This window comes from Mus caroli, unplaced genomic scaffold (genome assembly GCF_978045245.1).
Source record: "Mus caroli unplaced genomic scaffold, Mus_caroli_1 scaffold_1, whole genome shotgun sequence".
Classification (NCBI taxonomy): Eukaryota; Metazoa; Chordata; class Mammalia; order Rodentia; family Muridae; genus Mus; species Mus caroli.
Window position 1 is genome coordinate 160,661,371 of NW_028227256.1, and position 23,623 is coordinate 160,684,993.

At 40.3% G+C, this 23,623-nt stretch overlaps 1 protein-coding gene across 15 annotated transcripts in view; it reads left to right on the top strand.

Annotated features, from left to right (window-relative positions):
• LOC110301903 (uncharacterized) overlaps positions 1 to 23,623 on the top strand; it is a 57,805-nt gene that overhangs the window by 2,807 nt on the left and 31,375 nt on the right. For 3 of the 15 annotated variants that reach the window (XR_015048079.1, XR_015048080.1, XR_003835450.2), the window contains exons 2-5: positions 332 to 1,673; positions 7,529 to 7,693; positions 10,168 to 10,252; positions 14,477 to 14,564. Coding sequence is in view for 1 of the 15 variants with exons in the window: in XM_085842535.1 (XP_085698661.1) it covers positions 9,339 to 9,402; positions 10,168 to 10,252 (149 nt within the window). In the remaining 14 variants the exon portion in view is untranslated. Of the gene's footprint in view, positions 1 to 331; positions 1,674 to 7,528; positions 7,694 to 9,179; positions 9,403 to 10,167; positions 10,253 to 14,476; positions 14,565 to 15,135; positions 16,685 to 23,623 lie in introns of all 15 variants that reach the window. The other 12 variants (XR_003835435.2, XR_003835458.2, XR_015048085.1 and 9 more) reach the window with 7 other exon arrangements.

Below are 23,623 nucleotides of genomic sequence, written 5' to 3' on the forward strand. Positions count from 1 at the left end.
GCTAGACTTTTAGAGAAAGCACATGCTTCCAAAGGGAGATTAATTGCATGGAAAGGTAGAGATGAGATGTCCACATCTCATTTCAGTTAAAATAGTTTGTTAAAATGTGTTTTAAAATGTGCACCGTGCCTATGACTGGAAGGCTAGCTGTGCATCATTCTTCCTCTTCCATCCAAGCAATGGCAAATGGTGTGCTGCTGTGTGGCTCATGGTGACACAGTGCCTTGCTCGAAGACAAATTGGTTCATGTTCATGCAATAGCACATGAAGGTGGACACTGGAAAAAAATTACAGATGAGATGCTTGACTCATCACTTGTATTCTCCTGCAGGCCACCAGTGATACTGAGACCAGTGTCCACACTATTGGACTAGAAACATCGTCAAGTTGGCCTCTGTCAACAGGTCAAGATGGTGCTGTATCCAGTCCTGTCAATCTCTTTATACCTCCTAAGAGAGAAGCACAGGCTTCAAACTTTATTGAGAACTACCAAGTTAATGTTGCCCATCTTTAAAATTTATTTGTGCATGCATGTGTATGTGTGTGTGTCTGTCTGTATACATGTGTGAGTACCAAGGGGACAACCTTGGGTACTGTCCTTAGAAACACTACCCATCTCTTTTTGAGGAAGAGTCTTTCAGTGGCCTGGAGCTCACTGAATAAGCTATGCTATAGCCAGTGAGTCCCGAGCAGCTTCCTGACTCTATTACCCCAGTGCTGGAATTAGAAAGGTGTAGCACTATGCTTGGTTTATTTTCACATAGATTCTAGGGACTCAAAACTTCTCTGGCTCCCCAGCAAACACTTTACCAACTGAGTTGTCTCCCAAGCCGTGTTTTAAATTTTATACTAGAATTAGAAGACACCTGTCTACTGTTCCATTATTAGGGTGCCCTGTTTTTCTGCTTACTCATATTTAACAGTAAATTTTAGAATTCTGTACTCTGTCTGAGCTTTTAACTTCAACTGGAGGTTGAAACTGTGAACAAATTGCTATTACAATTTAACTCAAAAAATAAATAATGATTAAAAATTCTTTTAAATGTGTACCCAAGCACATATTGGTACATTTATTCAGTGTTTGATAATTTTTTTTTTTTGTGAAGGAGAACAATTTGGATGCATGTATTCACCAAGTTGTCAATATGCTTTGTCCTGTTGAGTAGGGGACCTGTATGCGAATGAATGAAAGAGCCAAGAAGGAATGACAGTTAAATAAACAGAGCATAAAACAGGCACAAAACTATTCTCACTGGGAAAAAATAAAACAGAATGTTCTAGAACTTAGATGATAAGACTAATGGAATGGAAGCATTTCATTCCAGAGCTGACATACCAGTGAAAATTTGAACACGAGGTTTAGAAAAGATCTGGCTGTGAATCACTGAGTTTTGACCATAGAGTACTCTGTTGAGCAATACTGCATTTTCCTGGGATCCAACCACACGGACTGTGAGCTTCCTTCACTCAACATCTGTTGCCAAGGGGAATGACCATTAGTTCTCACACTGCAAACGTTACCTCTCAAACAAGAACCAAATGGGAATCTATAACTCTTTGAGTTCTCACCTAAAGCTTCCACAACTGTTCCTGAGCTGGCACCAGAACGGCGGCCATCACCAGAGCAGTTCTGAGCAACGGCCTACATTGAGAAGGCTTTCATTGTGATGAAGGTGATTTCTTGTCTTCATTGGAAGGTGGAAGTAGGGGCCAAGATAAACTCCTGGGTTCCATTCCTTTTCCCAGATCATCTGAGCTGAAACTGGTATTAGAGCACTTGGCTGCTCTGTTCCTAAAATCTATACATAGAACCCAACAGTGAAGCCAGGGACATTCCTTAAGGCTAACAGAAAGCAAAGCTGGACCCTTTTAGCTAATGTTAGCTTGAGAGTCAAACTGACAATTAAAAAGTCACTTTTCATCTTGATACATATAATTGTAGAATTCAAAGTTAACATTAAATTTCTTATTAATACTACTAGACAAGTTGGACTTGAAAGTTGTTTGTCTTACTGGCCTGTTCTTGGAATTTCTGGATATTTATCCATCCTGGAATATAGTTGTTGATTAATGACGATTTTGCTTGCCCGTTATTAAGAAAAATAATAAACAATCCACCTATGGCTACTGATTTCCAAGTATTCTAGTGAAGAAGTTTTGCTGTCTCTGAGAACTCTTTATAGATTAACTATATTTTTATGTTTAGAAAGAAAATGGACCTTAACTGATTTATTCAATTTGTGGCCTACTAGTTCAATAGATATTTCATGAACACATGTTATGTGTCAAAGCACTGAAGGAGGTATGCGCATGCACACACCAGTGTATTTCTATATATTAGTTTAGTGAATAATTGTCTACTCTCCAAATTATTTTCCAGTTTTACTCCTAATTGTCTGACAACGGTATTTCATGTTTCAAACATAAAGCTGAGTTGTTGGTCCATTTTACTATTTCTCCCAACCCTAGGCTGCCATCAGAGGGAGGAGATTTATCATCTTTTTGACTCAGAAGGAGTTTCAAAACCATGTAGACAGGCTATCACCTAAAAGATGAAGTAGTTTGAAACTACCTTAAAAAGTTGAGAATTCGTGAAAATGCTGTGTGTTGGAATAAAAATGCTATGCTAGCTGTTCTTGCTATGCTAGCTGTTCTTGCTATGCTAGCTGTTATTGCGTGCTTCACTATTGATTAATCACGTTGACTTGAGGAACAGAGGGCCATGGTTTATGTAAGTCCTGTTACATTGTATATTTGTAAACTTGATTTTTTGGCTTGGCTTCTGAAGGAACTGGAAGAAATTCAGCTGTTCTTTGATCTGTTTATTTGAGGACAAAAAGCACCATGTTTCAGCGTGCAACTCAGCTTCTGATGATGGAAGCTGTGATATTATCTCCAGGTTTTCATGCCTAAGAATCAGGCTTATGAGTAGACATAACTTTTGACATCTGAGTTTTCAGTCTACTCATTATCAACACTTTAGTTATTGTTAAGCCTGCATAAACAACCCTAAAAATAGGCAATAGGTTTTTGAAGAGTGGAGGAGTCACGTCTTATATCTTCACTTAGATTTTCAACACCTGGCATGCCGTCCTGTTTATCAGTAGGTTCTTGCTGAGTGACTTGTTTTATGGTCAGTATTCAGCAACCCTGTGCTGAACACAGTTTTAGCTGTTTGTCCTCAGTCAAGCTCACTTAATTTTAAGAAACTTCATTAAATACCATTGTTCTGTTTCCCATTCTCTTGCATTCTTTTGTTGAGATAAATAAATGATCACAGCATCTTAACTTAGGAGATAACCAAGCTTGGGAAGTGACTCTAAACAGAGCCCAGAACATTTTGTTTCTAATAGGAACCTTTATATCCCAGCTTGCTAATAAGTGACAGGCATGGACTAAAAGAATGAGATGAATAGGCAGATGGATATGAAATTTATGCAGGAAACTGGAAGTTACCAGAAAACCATCTTGTTGGTTTTATCTGCAGACACAATAGTGATGTATTTCCCATAAACTCAATCTATACACAGAACTTTCAGTAACCTGCTTAGTCCTAAAATTGACAGCTTCCTCGTGACAGAGGATCAAGACCCACTTGCATTTGGATTAAGGGATTCTTCTTGCTGGGCTCAGGACTGTCCCTGCTTTCTTGCAGTTACCATTCCAGAAGGAAGCCCACCCCTTGTGCTCCTCTGCACAGTAGTTTAAAAGCCCAATCTACATTGATTTTTTTTTTTTAGATTTTTTTTTATTGGGTATTTATTTCATTTACATTTCCAATGCTATCCCAAAAGTCCCCACAGGCTCCCCCACCCACCCACTCCCACTTCTTGGCCCTGGCATTCCCCTGTACTGAGGCATATAAAGTTTGCATGACCAATGGGCCTCTCTTTCCACTGATGGCCGACTAGGCCATCTTCTGATTCATATGCAGCTAGAGTCACGAGCTCTGGGGGATGGGGTTATTGGTTAGTACACTCTAGTAAAATTACACCATTAAAAGTCCCTAATTACATTAAATTACAACATGTTATCATTTTATTAATGGTATGTTTTTTAAATTAAATAGCCAGTCCCTCCCTTTCACTTTACCTTCTCCTTCATCCAACCCTCCTCCCTTCTCCTCAGAAGAGGGATGACCTCCAATGGACATTAATCAGCCTTATCATATTAAGTGGCAATAAGATGCTAGGAGCATCTTCTCCTTTTGAGGCTAGACAAGGCAGCCCACTTGGGGGGAAGGGATCCAAAGGCAGGCAACGCAGTCAAAAGACAGCCTCTGCTCCCACTATAGGAGTCCCACATGAAGTCCCAGCTGCACAACTGTTACATATTTGTAGAGGGCCCAGGTCTATTCTATGGTTGGCAGTTAAGCCTCTATGGGCCCCTAAGGGCCCAAGTTAGTTGATTCTGTATGTTTTCTTGTGGTGTCCTTGACCCGACTTGAGGGTGAGTGGAAACATCTTCTCTGGGAGGAGCTAGAAACCTAGCATAGTGGAAACTCTCAGAAATCTATGAGAGTGACCCTTGGTAAGACTCCTAGCAATGGGGGATATGGACCCTGAACCGGCCATCTCCTGTAACCAGACAAGACTTCCAATGGAAGGAGCTTGACACCAACTCACCCACAATTTGTCCTCCTTACAAGATGTGGAGGGTAACAGATGGGGCAGAATTTGAGGGAAGGGCCAACCAATGACTGGCTCAATTTCAGACCCATGCCATGAGAGGGAGCCCACCCCTGACATTATTAATGCTATTCTGCTATACTTACAGCCTAGCATAACTGTCAATAGAGAGGCTTCACTCAGCAACTGATAGACACAAATGCAGAGACTCAGAGCAAAACATTAAGTGGAGGTTGGGAAATGCACCAGGGTACAGGAAATGCTTAGATGTAGTTGTTTCTACCTTGGTCCCAGATGCTTGTTTTTTTAACTTATATCTGGCTATATTATATATTCAGAGAGTAGACTTGTAGATGCTTAATATTTATGCTCATTCCCTGGTGATACTGTTACAGAGTATCAAAGCAAAAACTCTTATGGTTTCTAACTTTCTGGCTTACATAAATCATAGTTCCAATATTGATCATCCATTAGAAATCTAGAATGTAGTAATACTCTGCTGTTCTTTATCACTCAGCAATCAGACTGGGGAAGATACTAGGCCAGACAAAATCAACAACTGCTAAATGCTAAATGGGATGAGCAATGGCTTACTAGATTGCAGCCAAAGATTTAACTCTGTTAGCTAGCTACAAATCTCCTGCAAGCCACTTCAGTTGGATAGGTGTCAGGCTCATCTGCTAGCAAGGCAGAACACAATGGGACACGTAGACTTTTAAAAACAGTGCTCTCAACCGGTTTGGTAAGTATATAGGGAGTACAAATACAAGAATAAATACCAAGTAGCAGATAGAGAGCAACCATCATCAATCAGATGTTAACAGCTGCCTGAAGAGATGGCCCTCGTTCAGCCAGAAGCTTAATACTACCAGCAGAGAGGAACCGGGTGTGTGGGGGGTTTATGTGGGGAGGGGGACTAAGGAAGTCAGCTGTTTTCTTTTTTTTATTAATTTTTTACACTCCATATTTTATTCCACCCTCCACCCTCCAACTGTTCCATATCCCATACCTCCTCCCCACCCCCTGTCTCGACATGGATGTCCTCACCTCCACCCCACCTGACCTCTAAACTCCCTGGGGCCTCCAGTCTCTTGAGGGTTAGGTGCATTATTTCTGAATGAACACAGACCTGGTAGTCCTCCACTGTATGTGTGTTGGGGGCCTCATATCAGCTGTGTATGCTGCCTGTTTGGTGGTCCAGTGTTTGAGAGATCTCTGGGGAGGGGGACAGATTAATTGAGACGGCTGGTCCTCCTACAGGGCTGCCCTTCTCCTCAGCTTCTTTCAGCCTTCCCTAATTCAACAACAGGGATCAGCTGCTTCTGTCCATTGGTTGGGTGCAAATATCTGCATCTGACTCTTTCAGCTGCTTGTTGGGTCCCTTGAAGGGCAGTCATGATAGACCCCTTTTTGTGAGCACTCCATAGGCTCAGTAATAGTGTCAGGCCTTTGGGACCTCCCTTTGAGCTGGGTCCCACTTTGGGCATGTCGCTGGACCTTCTTTTCTTCACACTCCTTTCCATTTTCATCCCTGTAATTCTTTCAGACAGGAACAATTATAGTCAGAGTTGTGACTGTGGGATAGAAACCCCATCCCTCACTGATGTCCTATATTCCTGCTGGAGGTGGACTCTATATAAGTTCCCGCTCCTTACTGTCAGGCATTTCACCCAAGGTCTCTCCCTTTGAGTCCTGAGAGTCTCTCACCTCCCAGGTCTCTGGTGCATTAGGGAGGGTGCCCCCAACCTCCTATCTTCCAAGGTTGCCTGTTTCCATTCTTTCTGCTGGCCCTCAGGGCTTCAGTCCTTTTCCCTCACTCAATACCAGATCAGGTTTCCCTTTCCTCCGCACTCCCCCTACCCGTCCACTTTCCTTTCCAGGTCTCTCCCTCCCTCCCCACTGTCAGCTGTTTTTAATACAGCTTTCTCTCTGTGGTGGTTTGAATATGCCTAGCCCATGGGAAGTGGCACTACTTGTAGGTGTGGCCTTATTGGAGCAAGTTCATCACTGTGGGGGGTGGGCTTTAAAGTTGATGCTTAAGCTCCACCCAGTGTGGAAGAGAGCCTCCTCCAGGCTGCCTGGTCAAGACTGAGTCCTCTTCTGATGCCTGTAGATCAAGATATATAACTTTGGGCTTCTCCAGCACCATGGTCTGCCATGCTTCCCTCCATGATGATAATGCACACTGCCATGCTTCCCTCCATGATGATAATGGACTGAACCTCTTAAACTGTAAGCCAGCTCCAATTAAACATTATCCTTTATAAGAGTTGGCTTGGCGCCTTTAATCCCAGCACTTGGAAGGCAGAGGCAGGCGGATTTCTGAGTTCGAAGCCAGCCTGGTCTACAAAGTGAGTTCCAGGACAGCCAAGGCTACACAGAGAAACCCTGTCTCGAAAAACAAACAAACAAACAAACAAACAAACAAACAAACAAACAAAGAGTTGGCTTGGTCATAGTGTCTCTTCATAGCAATGAAACCTTAACTAAGATACCCTCCATGGATGGAGCTGGCCTTGGCTGAACTTCTGGCCTTTTGTTTCTACCATAGGGATTTTAAAATCATGATCCCACAATATAACAGTAGTAACCTCTGGTGGTAATAGTGCACTCTGTAACTGTACTCAAGTACACAAGGTTTCACTCTTGAGCTGTTCTCTGTTCTCTTCCTGCTCCATCATAACATTAGAGCAGCCAGCTTGTCGCTGGACAAAGGCTCTTGAAAGACACCTGACATAATAAACATTTTTGAGACTGAAGTCAGAAGGCCACTTCCTTGCTAGAGCCAGCTTCTCAGGGAGTTTAAAGAGCATGTGACAGCTTATCAAAATAATGTGAATTATACCAAGCAACCTTTCTGTTTCCTTAAGTGAATTCTGTGACTGTGGTCTTTATTGTAGGGGTGGCCGTGGTGAAAGATAAAAGATCTGGAAAAAATAAATGAACATATGAAGAAAAGGGAGTGAGTCCCAGTCCTGTGGAAGATGAGGTGTGATGGAAACGAAGTACTTATGAGCTGAGTCCTCTTCCACCTCAATTCTTACCAACCCCCAGGAACACAAACTGTAAGTATGTTTACAGGTAGGCTCTTTCAAGAGTTAATTAAGGTAAAATGATGTTATTTGGATGCAGCCAATTCTGTGGAGGTCCATATGAGAAGAGAGATTAAGACACAGACCCTTTCAGAGGATGGGATCCACCTAGAAGCCAAGGACAGAAACCCCAGGGAGAAACTAGATATTATCAGATTTATCTTAGACTCTTAGTTTCCAGAAGTGTGACAAAGCCAATGTCTGATGTTTACCCAGGATTGTGTGAAGATCTGTATAAGTTTCGTTGCTGACTATGCCTGAAGATTTGTATAAGTTTTGTTGTTGACTATGCCTGCGGTGTGGGGTGAGACTGAGGCTAAAGTGCTAAGGAAGGGGATGAACGTCATTAACAGGAACAGCAAAGCCCACAGTATAAAGCTAAGGAACTCACAACATTCTTGTAGCATTCTGAAAGAACTGAGGTTTCACAGTGCCAGTAGCAACTAAAGGTCAGTTTACAGCTTACTGAGTCGATAACTGAGTAACAAAACCTGTCACGTGAGATAGTAAATGAGAAATTTAAAACCATAAAACAAACTTCCTGATCTTGGGGTGCATGAATATAGGCCTAATAAGAACTAAGTGGACCCTGAAGCATGACAGGAATATTTGCTCACAAAATGCTGTCTTCTCGTGACTTTCCCTGGGTTTGATATAGCCATAAAATTACATGGGTAGGAAGTTCCCAAGCACAGTACAGAGCCCGGCATATGGCATTTGCTACACAGGAAAGCAACTCAGGCCAGGGCGACCATTCAAATCTTCCTCACAGGAGGATGGTTGGCATAGTAACTGGACGCCCTAAGCTAGAGGGTCCCAATCTGTGGGTCATGGCCCTCTTTGGAGCTAGCATTTCAGATATCCTGCATACCAGATATCTACATTAAGATTCAGTACGGTAGCAAAATTATAGTTATGAAGTAGCAACAAAATAATTTCATGCTTGGGGTCATGGAAATGTGAGGAACTATATTAAAGGGTGGCAGCCATAGGCAGGTTTGAGATCCACGGCCTGAAGCAAGGAATCTGAGCAATCGTCACACCCGTTCACGAAAATCTTATAACCTTCAAGCTTTCTGTTGTTCCCGGACACCACTGCTTTTCTTAAGGTAGATGGTAAAGATCTTTAGCCAAGCAACATTTTCTGGTAGAAGCCAGAGACCCACGTTCCAAAAATACAAGTTCTTTTTTCATCGTGGCCTCCTGGGGGAAATAAAGGGATTCCTGGACTGAGAAGAAAACCAGGCTTCCTGCTGTGCATCCAACACTGAATTGATTCTTTCTGCTCTTACAGATTAGATACACATAGGGAAGCGACTGCATTGACATAACTCAATCCTGTTTGTATATCCTTTCCTCTTTTCTTGCTTTGTTCTCCATGGTTCCTGCTTACCATCAGTCACCATGACCACCTGCTTACTTAATTCTTGTTTTCTGTTATTTCTCTATCTTCTTCCAGGATCAAATGGGCAATGAATGTTTAAGAATTGTATTCACTTCAGTGTCTTCAGTTGATAATGCTTGACAGTTGATAGATGCTCGATAGTATTGTGAGTTGAAACCCTTCATAAAATGTGCCTCTTTGCTCCTGAATCTGAGATCCAGTTTTGATCCATCCATGAAAAGCTGGGTTGGAAACTGGGTCTTGGGTCTCCCAAGGACCCGAGGGAGGATTATACCAGGTGAGGATTCTCTGGAGATTTAATTGGACTGGCAGATACTAGCTTGTACTGAGTGGTAATCTAGAGAACTTCTCTGGAGTCTTTTTTTATTTATGTAGCAAGTATTTGGTTGGTTGAGGAAATCATAGACCATAGACAGCAAAAGCATAAAGAACTGGTCTGTGATTTTGTGGATCTGCAATAGTGGGTGGGACCGTTCACTCAGAATCTAAGTTTTTTTTTTATTCAAAATAATAACATTGATTCTCATACCACATCATTGTAGATATCATTCCTACAAGATTGATATCTTTTCTGGTTTACTAAAGCCAACTGTAGCTCATAGGAGGCTGATTTCAAAGCAACTCAATATTGAAAACACATTCAGCACAGATAATTTACACTAACTGAACTGCCATTCATTAGCAAATTAGATAGTACTTAATGCTAATAACTGACACTGGATCACAAGCTTTACCAAGTATTCATTAGTGAATGTTTAGATTCTACTGTCACCTGTACAATCTACTCTTTCTAAGAATAGTGTTCCTTTATCCTTCCCACTAAATCATATCTACATTGGAATTTTTTTCCAGTAAAATAAAAAATTTTTAAAATATTTTTTTTTGCAATTTACAGAGTCTTATTATTTTTTAGCATAAACCCCTGATCAAGTGTAACCCTGTATCTCTTCCCCTACCATGCATAGCCCATGATCAAGCTAGTGTCTGCAATTACACACTATGAACCCTGGAAATCTATCAGGGCCATTTGTTCATTTTTCAGTTTGCTTATGTGTCTGCCCTCCCCTACGAGATGGTGAGGACCATGAATCCGGAACTGTACCCCAACATCCAGTGAAGGATCTCATGTAAGTAGACACTGAGGATAAGATATACTTAGTAAAGCTTGAATGTATGAGGGGCTATGTTTTATCAACTCACTATGTTTTATCAACTCATTTGACTCTGCTCATTAAGAATAGACATGTGAATATCATTGCATGGGTCAAAACTCATTTTCCTTTGGGATGGACAAAGTGGTTTGCCTTGCCCAATCCTTATAGACCAACTTCCAGGTTTAGCAACCGAACCCAGCAATACCCTAGGAGAAGTGCATAGCTACATCGCAGCCATAGCAGCTAACACTCACAATGCATTTACTATGTGTGTTCTGGATAGTTCACATTTTTCCATCTTATTGAACACAAAAGAGACACTGGGAAGAAGGAACTGTACTGTCAGCCTGATGATGCTGATGGGGAAACTGAGGCACTGAAGATAAAACCACTCTCCCCAGATTATAGGTGTGACATGATGAAGCTTGCATTTGAACCCAACTTAACTGTCTTTATAACCTCAATGCTTGATCACTACTTCATAAGACTTCTTTGTATTAACAAACCCATCAAGCTAAGGTAGCCTATAAGGACAAATATATACTGGGACAAAAATTTGATACATTATGTGATTTTTTTTTTGTATTTAGTGTTTCCTGTAACATCAGTATTTCTTATCAAACTGCTATGGCTTAGCAACCATAGGGAAGGAACACCAGGATAAGCATAAAAAACTGGTTAAAATTTGGGCTGCAGGCACAAACAATAGGTACAAAAGAGTAGCCTTGTATTTTGTAACTCGTGACAATCAGGCTTAGCACCCATAGAGGAGAGAGAAACAAGATTTGGGTTCAGGCTGCTGCACTGCAATGTTTGCTTGAAGGACAGCTGCGCCCGAAGGCTCTGCAGATTTTGTTGCAGAGAGAGCTTAGTCCTGCTTCCATTTTTCTTCCTCTGATCATTTTAAATTTACATTCCAGTTGTTACCCCCTCATCTCCCGCTTCAGTCTCCTCTGCCACAATTCCTCATTCCATCCCTCCTCCTACTTGCCTCCAAGAGGATGGTCCTCCCCAACAGACCTCCCTCTCCCCTGGGGCCTCAAGTCTCTCCAGGATTAAGCTCATCTTCTCCAACTAAGGCCTGACCAGACAGATCTCTGCTATATTTGTGCCAGGAGCCTCATACTGGCCCATGTATGTTCCTAGTTGGTGACTCAGTCTCTGGGTGCTCCCTGGGATCTGGGTAAGTTGAGATTGCTGGTCTTTCTATGGGGTCACTCTCCCCTTCAGCATCTTTGATCTTTCTCCTAATTCAACATAGAAATCCCTGGCTTCAGTTCAGTCTAAGTATCTGTGTGTGTCTCAGTTAGCTGCTGGTAGGGTCTCTCAGAGGACAGTCATGCCAGGTTCTCCTCTGTAAGCACATCATAGTATCAGTAATAGTGCCAGGCCTTGGTGCCCCTCCCATGAGATGGATCCCAAGTTGAGCCCATCATTAGACCACCTTTCCTTCAGTCTCTTCTCCATTTTTGCCCCTGCAATTCTTTTAGACAGGAACAGTTCTGAATCAGAAATTTTGACTGTGGTTTAGTAACTCTGTTCTCCATTTGAGGCCCTGTCTATCTACTGGAGGTTGACTCTTCAAGTTCCCTTTCCCCAGTGTTGGGTATTTTGGCTAAGATCCCTCCCTTTGAGTACTGAGAGTCTCTCACCTCCCAGGTCTCTGGTACTTTCTAAAGGGTCTCCCTACCTCCCATCTCTCAAGGCTGCTTATTTCTATACCCCATTTTTAAAAACTCGATTATTTGGGTTTTTAGAAGTTAACTTCTTGAATTCTTTATATATTTTGAATACTAGCCCTCTATCAGAATTGGGGTTAATGATTTTTTTTTTTTTTACAATCTGTAGGTTGCTGATATATCCTATTGATGGTGCCTTTTGCCTTACAGAAGCTTTTCAGTTTCATGAGGTCCCATTTATTGATTGTTGAGCTTAGAGCCTAAGCCTTTGGTGTTCTGTTCAGGGAATTTCCCCCCATGCCAATAAGTTTGTGGCTCTTTCCCATTTTCTCTTCTATTAGATTCAGTATATCTTGGACTTGAGCTTTGTGCAGGGTGATAATTATGGATCTATTTTCATTCTCCTACATACAGACTGCCAGTTAGACCAGCACCATTTATTGAGGCTGCTTTCTTTTTTCCACTGTATGTTTTTGGCTTCCTCATCAAAGATCAAGTGTTCATAGGTGTGTGGGTTTACTTCTGGGTCTTTGATTCTATTCCATTAATTGACATGCCTATTTCTTTACCAATACCATTTGGTTTTTATTGCTATTGCCTTGTAGTACATGTTGAGGTCAGGGACAGTGATTCCTCCAGAAGTTCTTTTATTGTTGAGAATTGTTTTGGCTATCCTGAGTTTTTGGTTTGTTTTCATATGAAGTTGGGAATTGCTCTTTCCACGTCTGTGAAGAATTGTGTTGGAATCTTGATGAGGATTGAATTGGATCTGTAGATTGCTTTTAGTAAGATGGCCATTTTCACTATATTAATTCTACCAATCATGAACATGGTAGATATTTCCATCTTCTGAGATCTTTGATTTATTTTTTCAGGAATTTGAAGTTCTTGTTGGATAGATATTTCACTTGCTTGGTAAGAATTACAGTAAGATATTTTGTACTATTTTTGGCTGTTGTGAAGGGTGTTGTTTCCATAATTTTATTCTCATCCTGTTTATCATTTGTGTAAAGGAAGGCTACCGATTTGTTTGAGTTAATTTAATATCCAACCACTTTGCTGAAGTTGTTTATCAGCTGTAGGAGTTCTTTGTTGGAGTTTTGGGGGTTATGTTTATTACCATACCATCTTCAAATAGTGACCCTTTGATTTCTTCCTTTCTATCCCCTTGATCTACTTTTGTTGTCTAATTGCTTGGGCTAGAACTTCAAGTACTATATTGAATAGATAAGGAGAGAGTGGGAAACCTTGTCTTGTCTCAGATTTCAGTGGGATTGCTTTTAGTTTCTTTCCATTTAATTTGATGTTGGCTGTTGGTTTGCTATATACTGATTTTATTATGCTCAGGTATGTGCCATGAATTCCTGATCTCTTCAAGACTTTTTTTTAATTAGGTATTTATTTCATTTACATTTCCAATGCTACCCCAAAAGTCACCCACATGCTCCCCCACCCACCCATTCCCACTTCTTGGCCCTGGTGTTCCCCTGTACTGAGGCAGATAAAGCTTGCATGACCAATGGGCCTCTCTTTCCACTGATGGCCGACTAGGCCATCTGCTGATACATATGTAGCTAGAGACACAAGCTCCAGGGGGTACTGGTTAGTTCATATTGTTGTTCCACCTATAGGGTAGCAGATCCCTTTAGCTCCTTGGGTATTTCCTCTAGCTCCTCCATTGGAGGCCCTCTGATCCATCCAATAGCTGACTGTGAGCATCTACTTCTGTGTTTGCTAGGCCCTGGCATAGTCTCACAAGAGACAGCTATATCTGGGTCCTTTCAGCAAAATCTTGCTAGTGTATGCAATGGTGTTAGCATTTGGAAGCTGATTATGGGATGGATCCCCGGATATGACAGTTTCTAGATGGTCCATTCTTTCGTCTCAGCTCCAAACTTTGTCTCTGTAACTCCTTCCATGGGTGTTTTGTTCCCAATTCTAAGAAGGGCCAAAATGTCCACACTTTGGTCTTCATTCTTCTTGAGTTTCCTGTGTTTTGCAAATTGTATCTTATATCTTGGGTATTCTAAGTTTCTGGACTAATATCCACTTATCAGTGAGTACATATTGTGTGAGTTCTTTTGTGATTCAAGACTTTTAACATAAAGAGGTGTTATATTTTGTAAAAGGATCTTTCAGCATCTATTGAAATGATCATGTGGCTTTGTGAGTTTGTTTCTAGAGTGTATTATGTTGATGAATTTTCACATATTGAACCATCCCTGCATCCCTGGGATGAAACCTACTTGATCAGAGTGAATGATGCTTTTGATGCGTTCTTGGATTCAGTTTGAAAACATTTTATTGAGTATTTTCTGCATCAGTATTCATAAGTGAGATTGGTCCGAAGTTCTCTTTCTGTGTTGTGCCTTTGTGTGGTTTACGTATCTGAGTACCTGTGGCTTCATAGACTGAATTAGGTAGTGTTCCTCCTGTTTCTATTTCATGGGATAGTTTGAGGAGTATTGGTATTAGCTCTTCTTTGAAGGTTTAGTAGAGGTTTTTTTTTTTTCCCCAGAACAGGAAAGCACATAGAAGCTTGTACGCTGCTGGAAGTTTCCTCAGTAGCATCATGAAAAAAAAATATGGAGGATACAGCATCATAGGTAATAATACTACTTAGTTTCCCAAGTTTCATGCTTAGCAAAAAAAATAAAGGTTTATCATGGGTCAGAGAAGTTGGTTGGCTGAGAGGTAAGTGTGATAAGATCTTGAGATGGATGTAAATGGGGTGACATGGGGTAAATGGGATCCCCTGTGACCTGGGGTTAAATAAGGTCTCCTGCAACATGGAGTAAATAAGGTCTACTGATATACGGGGTAAATGGAGTCCCCTGTGTGCTGGAGGTAAGCAGGGTTTCCTGTAATATGCAGTAAATGGGGTCCCATGTGGTAAATGGGTTCCCTGTGACTTGGGGTAAATGGGTTCCCCTGTGACATGAAGTAAGTGTGGTAAGTGAATCCCCTGTGGACTTATGGGTTGATGATGACAGGCTTGAGTTGGGCTCAACAAATGTCACTGTGGATCCTTGATGATGACTGAGGATCAACTCCATTAGACTTATACCTCTCTACCTCTCATTTGGAAGACTGGTATCACTTGAGCCTCTTAGGATACTGTTTATAGGATGGAGCTAGAGCACCAACCTGAAATGACTGAGAAACTTCTGTCACCAGGCAGAAAATGAACTATGACAAAAAGGACATGGCAAACAAAGTGAAATATCTTTCATGTTATAAAAAGGATATGGCAAACAAAGTGAAATATCTTTCATGTTACCTATGAAAAAACTCCAGCCTGGCAGGTAACATTTATTACTTAATAGACTCTAAAGACTATGCTAATTTATTTAATCTTAGGCATTTAGACAGGGTTTCTAGTCCCCACCCTAGAGTTAAATGAATAATTTATATAACAGCTGGGTTACATAAGGATTAATTTCCTTCTCACTCAGGCCAAAATTCCTTCTCCTAAACATTTCACCAGTTTGTCAGGTTTTATCTCTTGGCAGTGTAATAAAACACTAAAATTGGAACCAGTCTCAGTTTCCTTTATCCAATATTCAATGTTTAAGTCATAGGGAATCTGTGTCCAAAATACAAGATGTTAGCTTTTCATTTTTGGCTAGCTTCAGCACAGTTTAAGTTATTATAAAAGGGCATTAAGAGAAGTTGTAGACCATATGGAGCTGGGCGAGCGCCTGGCAGAGATTCTGGTTTCTCAGTCTGAAGTAAAGGAAAGGAATGTGTACAAGGTTGGGCTGGGTGTTCACAGGATGGTTAAGCCAAAGCAAAGAGAGCATGGTATTAGACAGACTTTTTTAAATGTGGAAGGAATTGTTAGCTTTTCCTGGCAAACATAAGCATCTGTGTGTTGACTGACACATCAGTTATTCATGGGTTTGTGGAGCAGATGGACCTTCTACCATTAGGTCTCAGTGAGCTTAGTTTGAGCTGTCCATTATGGTTGGTGTGCTTTGTCTGTCTTGCAAACCAGAGTATAGTTCCATAACACTTCTTCACTTTTGGTCCTGTACACAGCCTGTCTACTATCCCTGTTTACATACTTTCTTACTTCTGGCTCTTTCTGGCCCAAAAAAATCAAATCAATATTTCTTCAAATCTCAATTTGGATGTTATTTTCCCACCCAACATTGCTCAGTGCCTTCCCAGGGGACATGGGATAACCCCTCATTCTCAGAACATCCTATGCCACTATCTACAATTCAAAAGTCATCCTACATTTCTGGCCCCCATACACTATGCCTACCCACCCTGGCTCTCTTTGTGTCATGAACATACCAGTTATTGTTCCTCAATCTCCCTCACATATGATCCTTCTCAGCTCTCCATGGTTTTCTTCAACTCTTCTGATAGTAAATCTCTAGGTAATGCTTCCTTTTGTGTTAGTGAACACATTCAAATCCCCATTTTGCATTAGTTTTCTTTAGGGCAATATGAGCATACTGTATTTGCTTTCGTTGCATAGATGATAACAGAATTATACACTTGTATGCTTATTTGTTTGATATTGCATCTCTGGTAGATAGTGAAGTCTATGTATAAGGAGACGTGTGATCATCTTACTTGATACTGTATTCCTGGCACAGTTAGCTAGGAAGTGCTTGATAAATCCTGACTCAAAGACAAATGAAAGTCTTTCACAGAATATACCTGGAGGCTGGTTTAGATGAAGAACCTGCATGCCCTGGGATGCCCAGGAATAGTAAGTACTTCCTCACATATTTAAGTCTAGCTGAGTTTGTGATCAATTCTTGAAAAATAAAATCAAAATCTAAAAACTAAAATCTAAAACTTTCTTGAGAAATATGAAGCCAAGGAAATGACTTGATGGGTAAGGGTGCCTGCTGTGCAACCATGGAAACTCGAATTTGAATCCCCAACGTCCATACAAAACAAACAAACAAACAAACAACATCTGAGCATGACTTTGCATGCCTGTAATCCCTGTGCTAGGGGAGAGAGACATGAGACTCCTTGGAGACAACTGGCTGGCCAACTATTCTACCCAAGAAACTGAGCTTCAAGTTTAGTTGGAAGCCCTGTCTCAAGGGTATAGAGTGGATCATGATAGAGCAGGCTATGTACTACCCCCATAAGTGCATATGTGGATGTGTGCAACTGCATACACATATGCACACAGGAGCATGTACTACACACATGCACACTTATCACATACATGCACAAACACAATCAAATTGTACTATATGTTTCCTATAAGAAAATCATCATGAGGATATCTGATGCAAAGAGTTTGATGACTTGGACCTTTCTTTGGGTGAATGTAAGACACTGGAGTAACAAATAGAATGACTTCACACTATTAGCCTGGGAAGATGTGGAAGTGGAAGACATTACCAATCGAGATTGAGGAGGGGTGAGAGAGTGTAGGTTTGAATCCTTGATCTTCAACTTTTTCCACTAAGTTGAATGCCCTGGAAAATTACTCTCTCTCTCTCTCTCTCTCTCTCTCTCTCTCTCTCTGTTTTATTTATCTAAGTGAGAGGGATTAAAAACGTTTGCCTTCAGAATATTTTTATGTAGATTAAATAATAGCTCTTAGGAAGAGCTTAATAAAAGTTAAACTGTACACTCAGCTCCAACATTTAGTTGGCATGAGTAGGAAACTTGTAGCAGCTGTGAAATCAGGCAGGCTAGGTCAGTACTTTGCTGTTATAGTTTTACTAGATTAAAAGCTGTGAGGAACTATCCAAAGTTAATCTTAATTATTTGACAGAATAGTTGTGAGTCTATTTAAGTTCTTTATTTCATCTTGATTTAGCTTTGGATATATATATATATATATATATATATATATATATATATATAGTGTGTGTGTGTGTGTGTGTGTGTGTATGTATGGCCATTTCTTTTAAATTTTCCAATTTATCAGAATACAGACTTTTAAAGTATGTCCTCTTTGATTTCCTAATTTCCTTGGTGTCTGTTGTAATGTTTTCCTTTTTCTCATTTTATTAACTTGTATATTCTCTTTTTCTGTTAAATTGGCTAAAGGATTGTCAATCTTGCTATTTTTTTCAAAGGACCAACTCTTTATTTAATGGATTGTATTTTTGTTTGTTTCTATATTGATATAATTTCAATTGGATTCTGGTATTCTGATGATCTCTCTCTGTCTCCTCTTTATTCATTTACTTTTTGAGGAAGTTGTTTGTTCTTGTTTTTCCAAGGTCTTTAGGTGTAGCATTAAGCTGGTGAGGGGTCAGAGATATCTTTTTGAAGAAGAATTTCATTTAATAAGGGCATAATCAATGATTGGAATTCCGTGAGTTTTCCTGAGTGCATGGGTTCATTTATTTTAAACTTTTCTAAGTAGATAATGTTTCCTTGCCAGAATAAATTTATAGATTTTTATCAGTCAGTGCATCTGTGGAATGATGGATGTGCTATGAATGGAAACTGAGTTAAAGATCCATGAATTCTAAAATGTTATTGAGTTACTTATACGATTAATGTTGTGTGTATACATTGTAATATTGTACATAGATCTTGGTTTATGTCCCCTGATTCTCTGTAGTGTGCTCTTTAAAATTAACTTGCTAGTTCCTGCAGTGGACGTCATGTTCCATTTAGCTCCTGTCAGCACAGACAACATGGACTCCATTACATAGTCTCCAGCCTCCTCTTTTCAAGAGTGACTTTTCAGTGGTCCCTCTGTGTCGGGTAGTTCCTGATGTGAAGGCGATATTTATTCTGAGGCATTTTTTTTTACATGTGTATGTGTAAGAAGAAAGCAAATGTGAGGGGGAAATCACACTGCAAAAAAAGGCAGATGAAAATATTAGGAATGAGATTTTCTGACTGCAGAATAGCTGAGGTCTTGTGGTCGCATGGATATCTGTCTAAGAGGCTCCTTGACTCTAGCCGTGCGTTTCCATTATAGAATTACACTTTTCTCACACTTCTCATATCCTTCGACTAAAAACTTTCAGAAGGATTTCTGTTTACATTACCCTTCCACGGTATAGACTAAAAGTTCAGCTGGATTCAGTTTTCTCTATGTTATGGTAAGTTGAGGAAGGAAGCGAGCAGAGGGGGAGATCCCAGGGGAAGAACCTGGGAGTTTGCTGAAAAGAGAACATCGGGACAAAACTATTAGATTCTCTTTCAGCTGTATGAACACCTGGCTGTCTAAGGTGCTTTAAAGTGATCTAACTCGCAGGGATTCACTTTTTAGATCTTGTTCTATGCTTTAAAGTGGTCTAACTTGCAGGGATTCACTTTTTAGATCTTGTTCTACGTTTGCTGAGCTGGAGTCTAATGTGGATGTTGATTTTTATGATGGGTCTAATATTGTATTGGGAAATATTCATGGTTCTTTATAAGTGTAACCCTAGACCGACCCTCTCATTCCCACCATCACAGTCTTGAGAGAACCCCTCCCCCCACCAAGAACAAGTGTATCCTGGGTGGCTTTTCTGACTGTATTTTCTTGTCTGCCATCTCTAGCACATTGCCAAACCAAGTTTCCCCTATAGTCTGATTACTCACAGCTCCACTAAAAAGTCACTATTTTAGGCTCAGTCTACAGAACCTAAAATTCTCTGTATATCATGGTCTCAAATTTTCCAAAAGTACTTACCTAGCTCCTATTATGGTCTATCAGTTCTGCAAAGTTCCAGGAACTCGGGGTCAAATATGGCACAGCATGTCACCAAGGAGCTCGTAGATGAATATTAGGAATGCTGATGGCTTCTTAAAACTGATTTTTATTTTTAAGATTATAATATAATTGTAACGCTTCTCCTTTTCTTCTCCCCAAACCCTCCCAATTTAACCCTCTGCAGATGGCTTTATATTTCTTCAAGGACCATGACTTGTTTCAAATTGATTCTTTTGATCAATGTGTATCTGAGTGCTGCTCAAATGATAGTCTCTGCTGTAGGATGTGGGATTTCAGTGGTCAAGAAATTCAGTGTCCACTCTTATAGTATTTATATTCTGATGTAAAATAATTCACAGACAAGCACTACATACATATAAAGTTTAAAAGAAAAAAGTGAAAATAAAAAGGCATTTGCCTATAAATTTCATTTATTCTGCTCAGATTTTGAAACTTATTAATGATTTTTTGGTGTATATTTCCAAATGTATATGTTTAATAACACTGGACATGCACATGCCATTTTAAAAATAGATGCATTAAACTGTTAGTGTAGTTAACTGGATCATACTTCAACTTATCTTAAAGCCGTATCTTGTAACAATGCCATTTCATAGTTTTAGTTGGCAGTCTCTTACTTTTCAGTACATGAAAAATGGGGTGGATCTTAAGAACAAGCCAAAGAATACAGCATCATAATCACAGAGGACTGGGCTAGGAGAACAAAAACAAAGACAGTACTAGCAACCCCATTAGATTTGGAATAATAAAAATGAAAACCAATAGCATAAAATGGAGTTGAGGAGTTTGTAATGCAGCTCTAACGTGGTGTTAGTGGTATTGAACTGTGGGTTGTAGGAAGCCACCCATGACTAAGGAGTATGCATGTCATGAGAGCCCACAGAACTGAAGCAGTAACAGGATGACAGTGAAGAGAGATGTTCTATCAATGTGGACAAACTGTTATGTTCTTCATTTTTCTTCCAGAGAGGTTCCATACTAGGGGACCCTAGGGCTGATCAGTCATACTGGAGAGGCTATAAACACAGTAACTGTTCAAGTCATGAGGGCAGATTCTTCAGTAGTCCTAAAAACATAGGGGCTTCCTGAAGAATCTCTGGTCTTCAGTTCATGTTGGAAGGCCAAGGACATTGGGTTTTAATGTCAGCAAAGTATGGTAGTAGCATCATCAGCAAAATAGCCATAGGGCAGAAGAGCTTTCCATCACAACATGAAGGCTACAAGGCAAAAATCAAAGTTTTTCTCTCTTGGACTTACCTTTATCTGAACTACCACTGGAAGGTGCGATCCACCTTTAGGATTGGTATTCCAACTTTAGTTAAACTGATGAAGAAAATCTCTCCTAGGGATGCCCTACTGATTTCCTTTCAGTTGGTTCTAGATTCAGCCAAGGTAACAAGTAAGATTAACTGTGGCATGCTCCCTGAGGTAAAGTTTTTTGCATTTTGATGGAGATGCTTCATAGCTAAAAGTCAAGCTTTAATAGTGTATTGTCATGCTTTAAGGAGGTATATGTTTTTGAAGGAGGAACAAGATTCATATATGGAGACTATTTGCTTTAATGAGGTCTTTATTCTCAAACAAGACAAATGACTCTTTTATGTACCAGACCTTGATAGCTATGGACAGTTGTGAGAAGCCATCCAGATGTCCTTGCTGGCAATGGGGTAGGACAGCTCTGCCATGCACCAAGGGCCTCTGTCTGCCTTGGTAGGCTGAGTTCACCAGAAGGAATCAAACCTGTGGGGTAAGTCACTAGATTTCCTTTCAGTTAAGAGCTGATGAAGTTGGACTATTCTCTCCTGCATCCACTGTTGAAATTTTGGTCATATCTAGTCCTATGGATCACAAACATTTGTGGCCTTGAGGGGTGTGGGCAACTGATGACCTCTCCATGGTGAATTGTTTGCTTTGAACTCTTCACAGGTACTTCCTTAACAGTGAATAGAGAAGCATAGTTTGTTTTGCTTATATATATATATATATATATATATACACACAACATTTATATTATATATATGTATTATATATGTATGTGTTATATATAGGTACATATATTCTCACTATGTTAAAATTGAGCTTAAGTGGTGAACTGTTCACTGAAGTGTGCCCAAAGCCTGGGGAAGGAATTGTTTGTGGATTTGGGCTCTCCCATTCACATTAACCTTCATACTGATGCCATTTAAAATCTATATCTACAGACTGATCTTACTGGAACATCATAAGGACACTATGAGCAGAGAAGACCTGACTACAAATGCTTTCCCTTTTGTTTAAGGTCACATAAGGTCACATACCAGGAGCTTTGGGGGGAGTCCTCCTGGACCATGACTACCCCTGGGAGGAAGAGAATGGAGCACATCCCAGAAGAGGCTGAAACGACTCTCACCCAGTTCGAGCTTAGTCAGGAAGTCACTTAGGGTCAGGATTCATATGACTCAGGCAGAGTGGGCCTATGTTCTATTACTTTTTAAAACGTTGATGCTGAGAGTCACACAACACAAAGTCAATCATTTTGAAATCTCTATCTGGTAGGATTTAGTGCATTTAGAATATTGTATGATGACTGTCTTAGCCAGGGTTTTTATTCCTGGACAAAATATTATGACCAAGAAGGAAGTTGGGAAGAAAAGGGTTTATTTAGCTTACAATTCCAATTTTCTGTTCATCACCAAAGGAGGTCAGGACTGGAACTCAAGCAGGTCAGGGTGCAGGAGCTGATGCAGAAGCCATGGAGGGATGTTCTTTACTGGCTTGCTTCCCCTGGCTTGCTCAGCTTGCTCTCTTATAGAACCCAAGACTACCAGCCCAGGGATGGTACCACCCACAATGAGCCCTCTTCGCTTAATCACTGATTGAGAAAATGCCTTATAGCTGAATCTCATGGAGTCATTTCCTCACCTGAAGCTCCTTTCTCTGTGATAACTCCAGCCCGTGTCAAGTTGACACAAACCCAGCCAGTACAATGATCATCTCTGTCTAGTTACAGGATGTTTTCATCGCCTCCAAAGGAAATCTCCCATCAAGCTCTCATTTCTATTTTCCTCCTTGCAGAGTTCTTTCCATAATTCCTGGCCCCCACTAACATACCTTCTGCTGGTATTTTACAGGGGTATATTACAAGTTTAAATGTTAAGGATATTTCATGTACAAGATCACTGTGTGATCTCATCACTTACTGATATACTATTTTCAGGCTGATGTGTCAGTTACTCATTTATTTTTTAAAGTATTTTACAGTATCCCACTATAGATAATTTCATGTTTAGTTTATCATTCATCTGTTGATACCCACTTAAATTCAATTTTATAATAATTAAAAAAAATCTCTCAAGGAGCATTTTGTTATGTAAGTATCTTTTAGACAGAGTTTAGATAACATAGACCTGGTTGTCAAACATATTAATCATTTCTGCAGTTCAGACTTTTGGATGAGATATGCCACAGATACAAGATAGGAAGAAGTCTGGCAGATTCCAGCTATGGTTGGGAAGAGACAGCTCTGTGGAATTCAGCAGGACTGCTTGTCAGTACACATTGCCTGGCTCAAGCTCTTGCTCTTTGTCAAATCTTACAGAGATTTTCTTCTCTGTAATCCTGGGATAATATGGTTTGTTGTAAAATATCACCATGAGCATTCTAGAGGGCCAGAGGCATGTAACACCTCAGATGTGATCACCACACACTGTGTCTGTCAGTTCTCTTTCACATAACCAGTTGTTTCTTATTCTGCTAAGTAGAACAAGTATGGGGAGAATTCACCAAAGAAAGAAGGTAAATACTTTCGATTGGCATTGACCTCATCTGGCAAGTGTTTTCCGAGTGTTTGTGCATCAGGTGCCAGGCACTATAAGTCCTAGAGCACATATCAAAGTATCAAAATGTAAGATCAGATGTTAGTGTTCAATAAACTTTAGTTTTGTAAGACAGAAGAAGACAATGATTTTTAATACAATCTGATAAGTGTGATGAGAAATATTTTCTTTTCTTTTTGGGGGA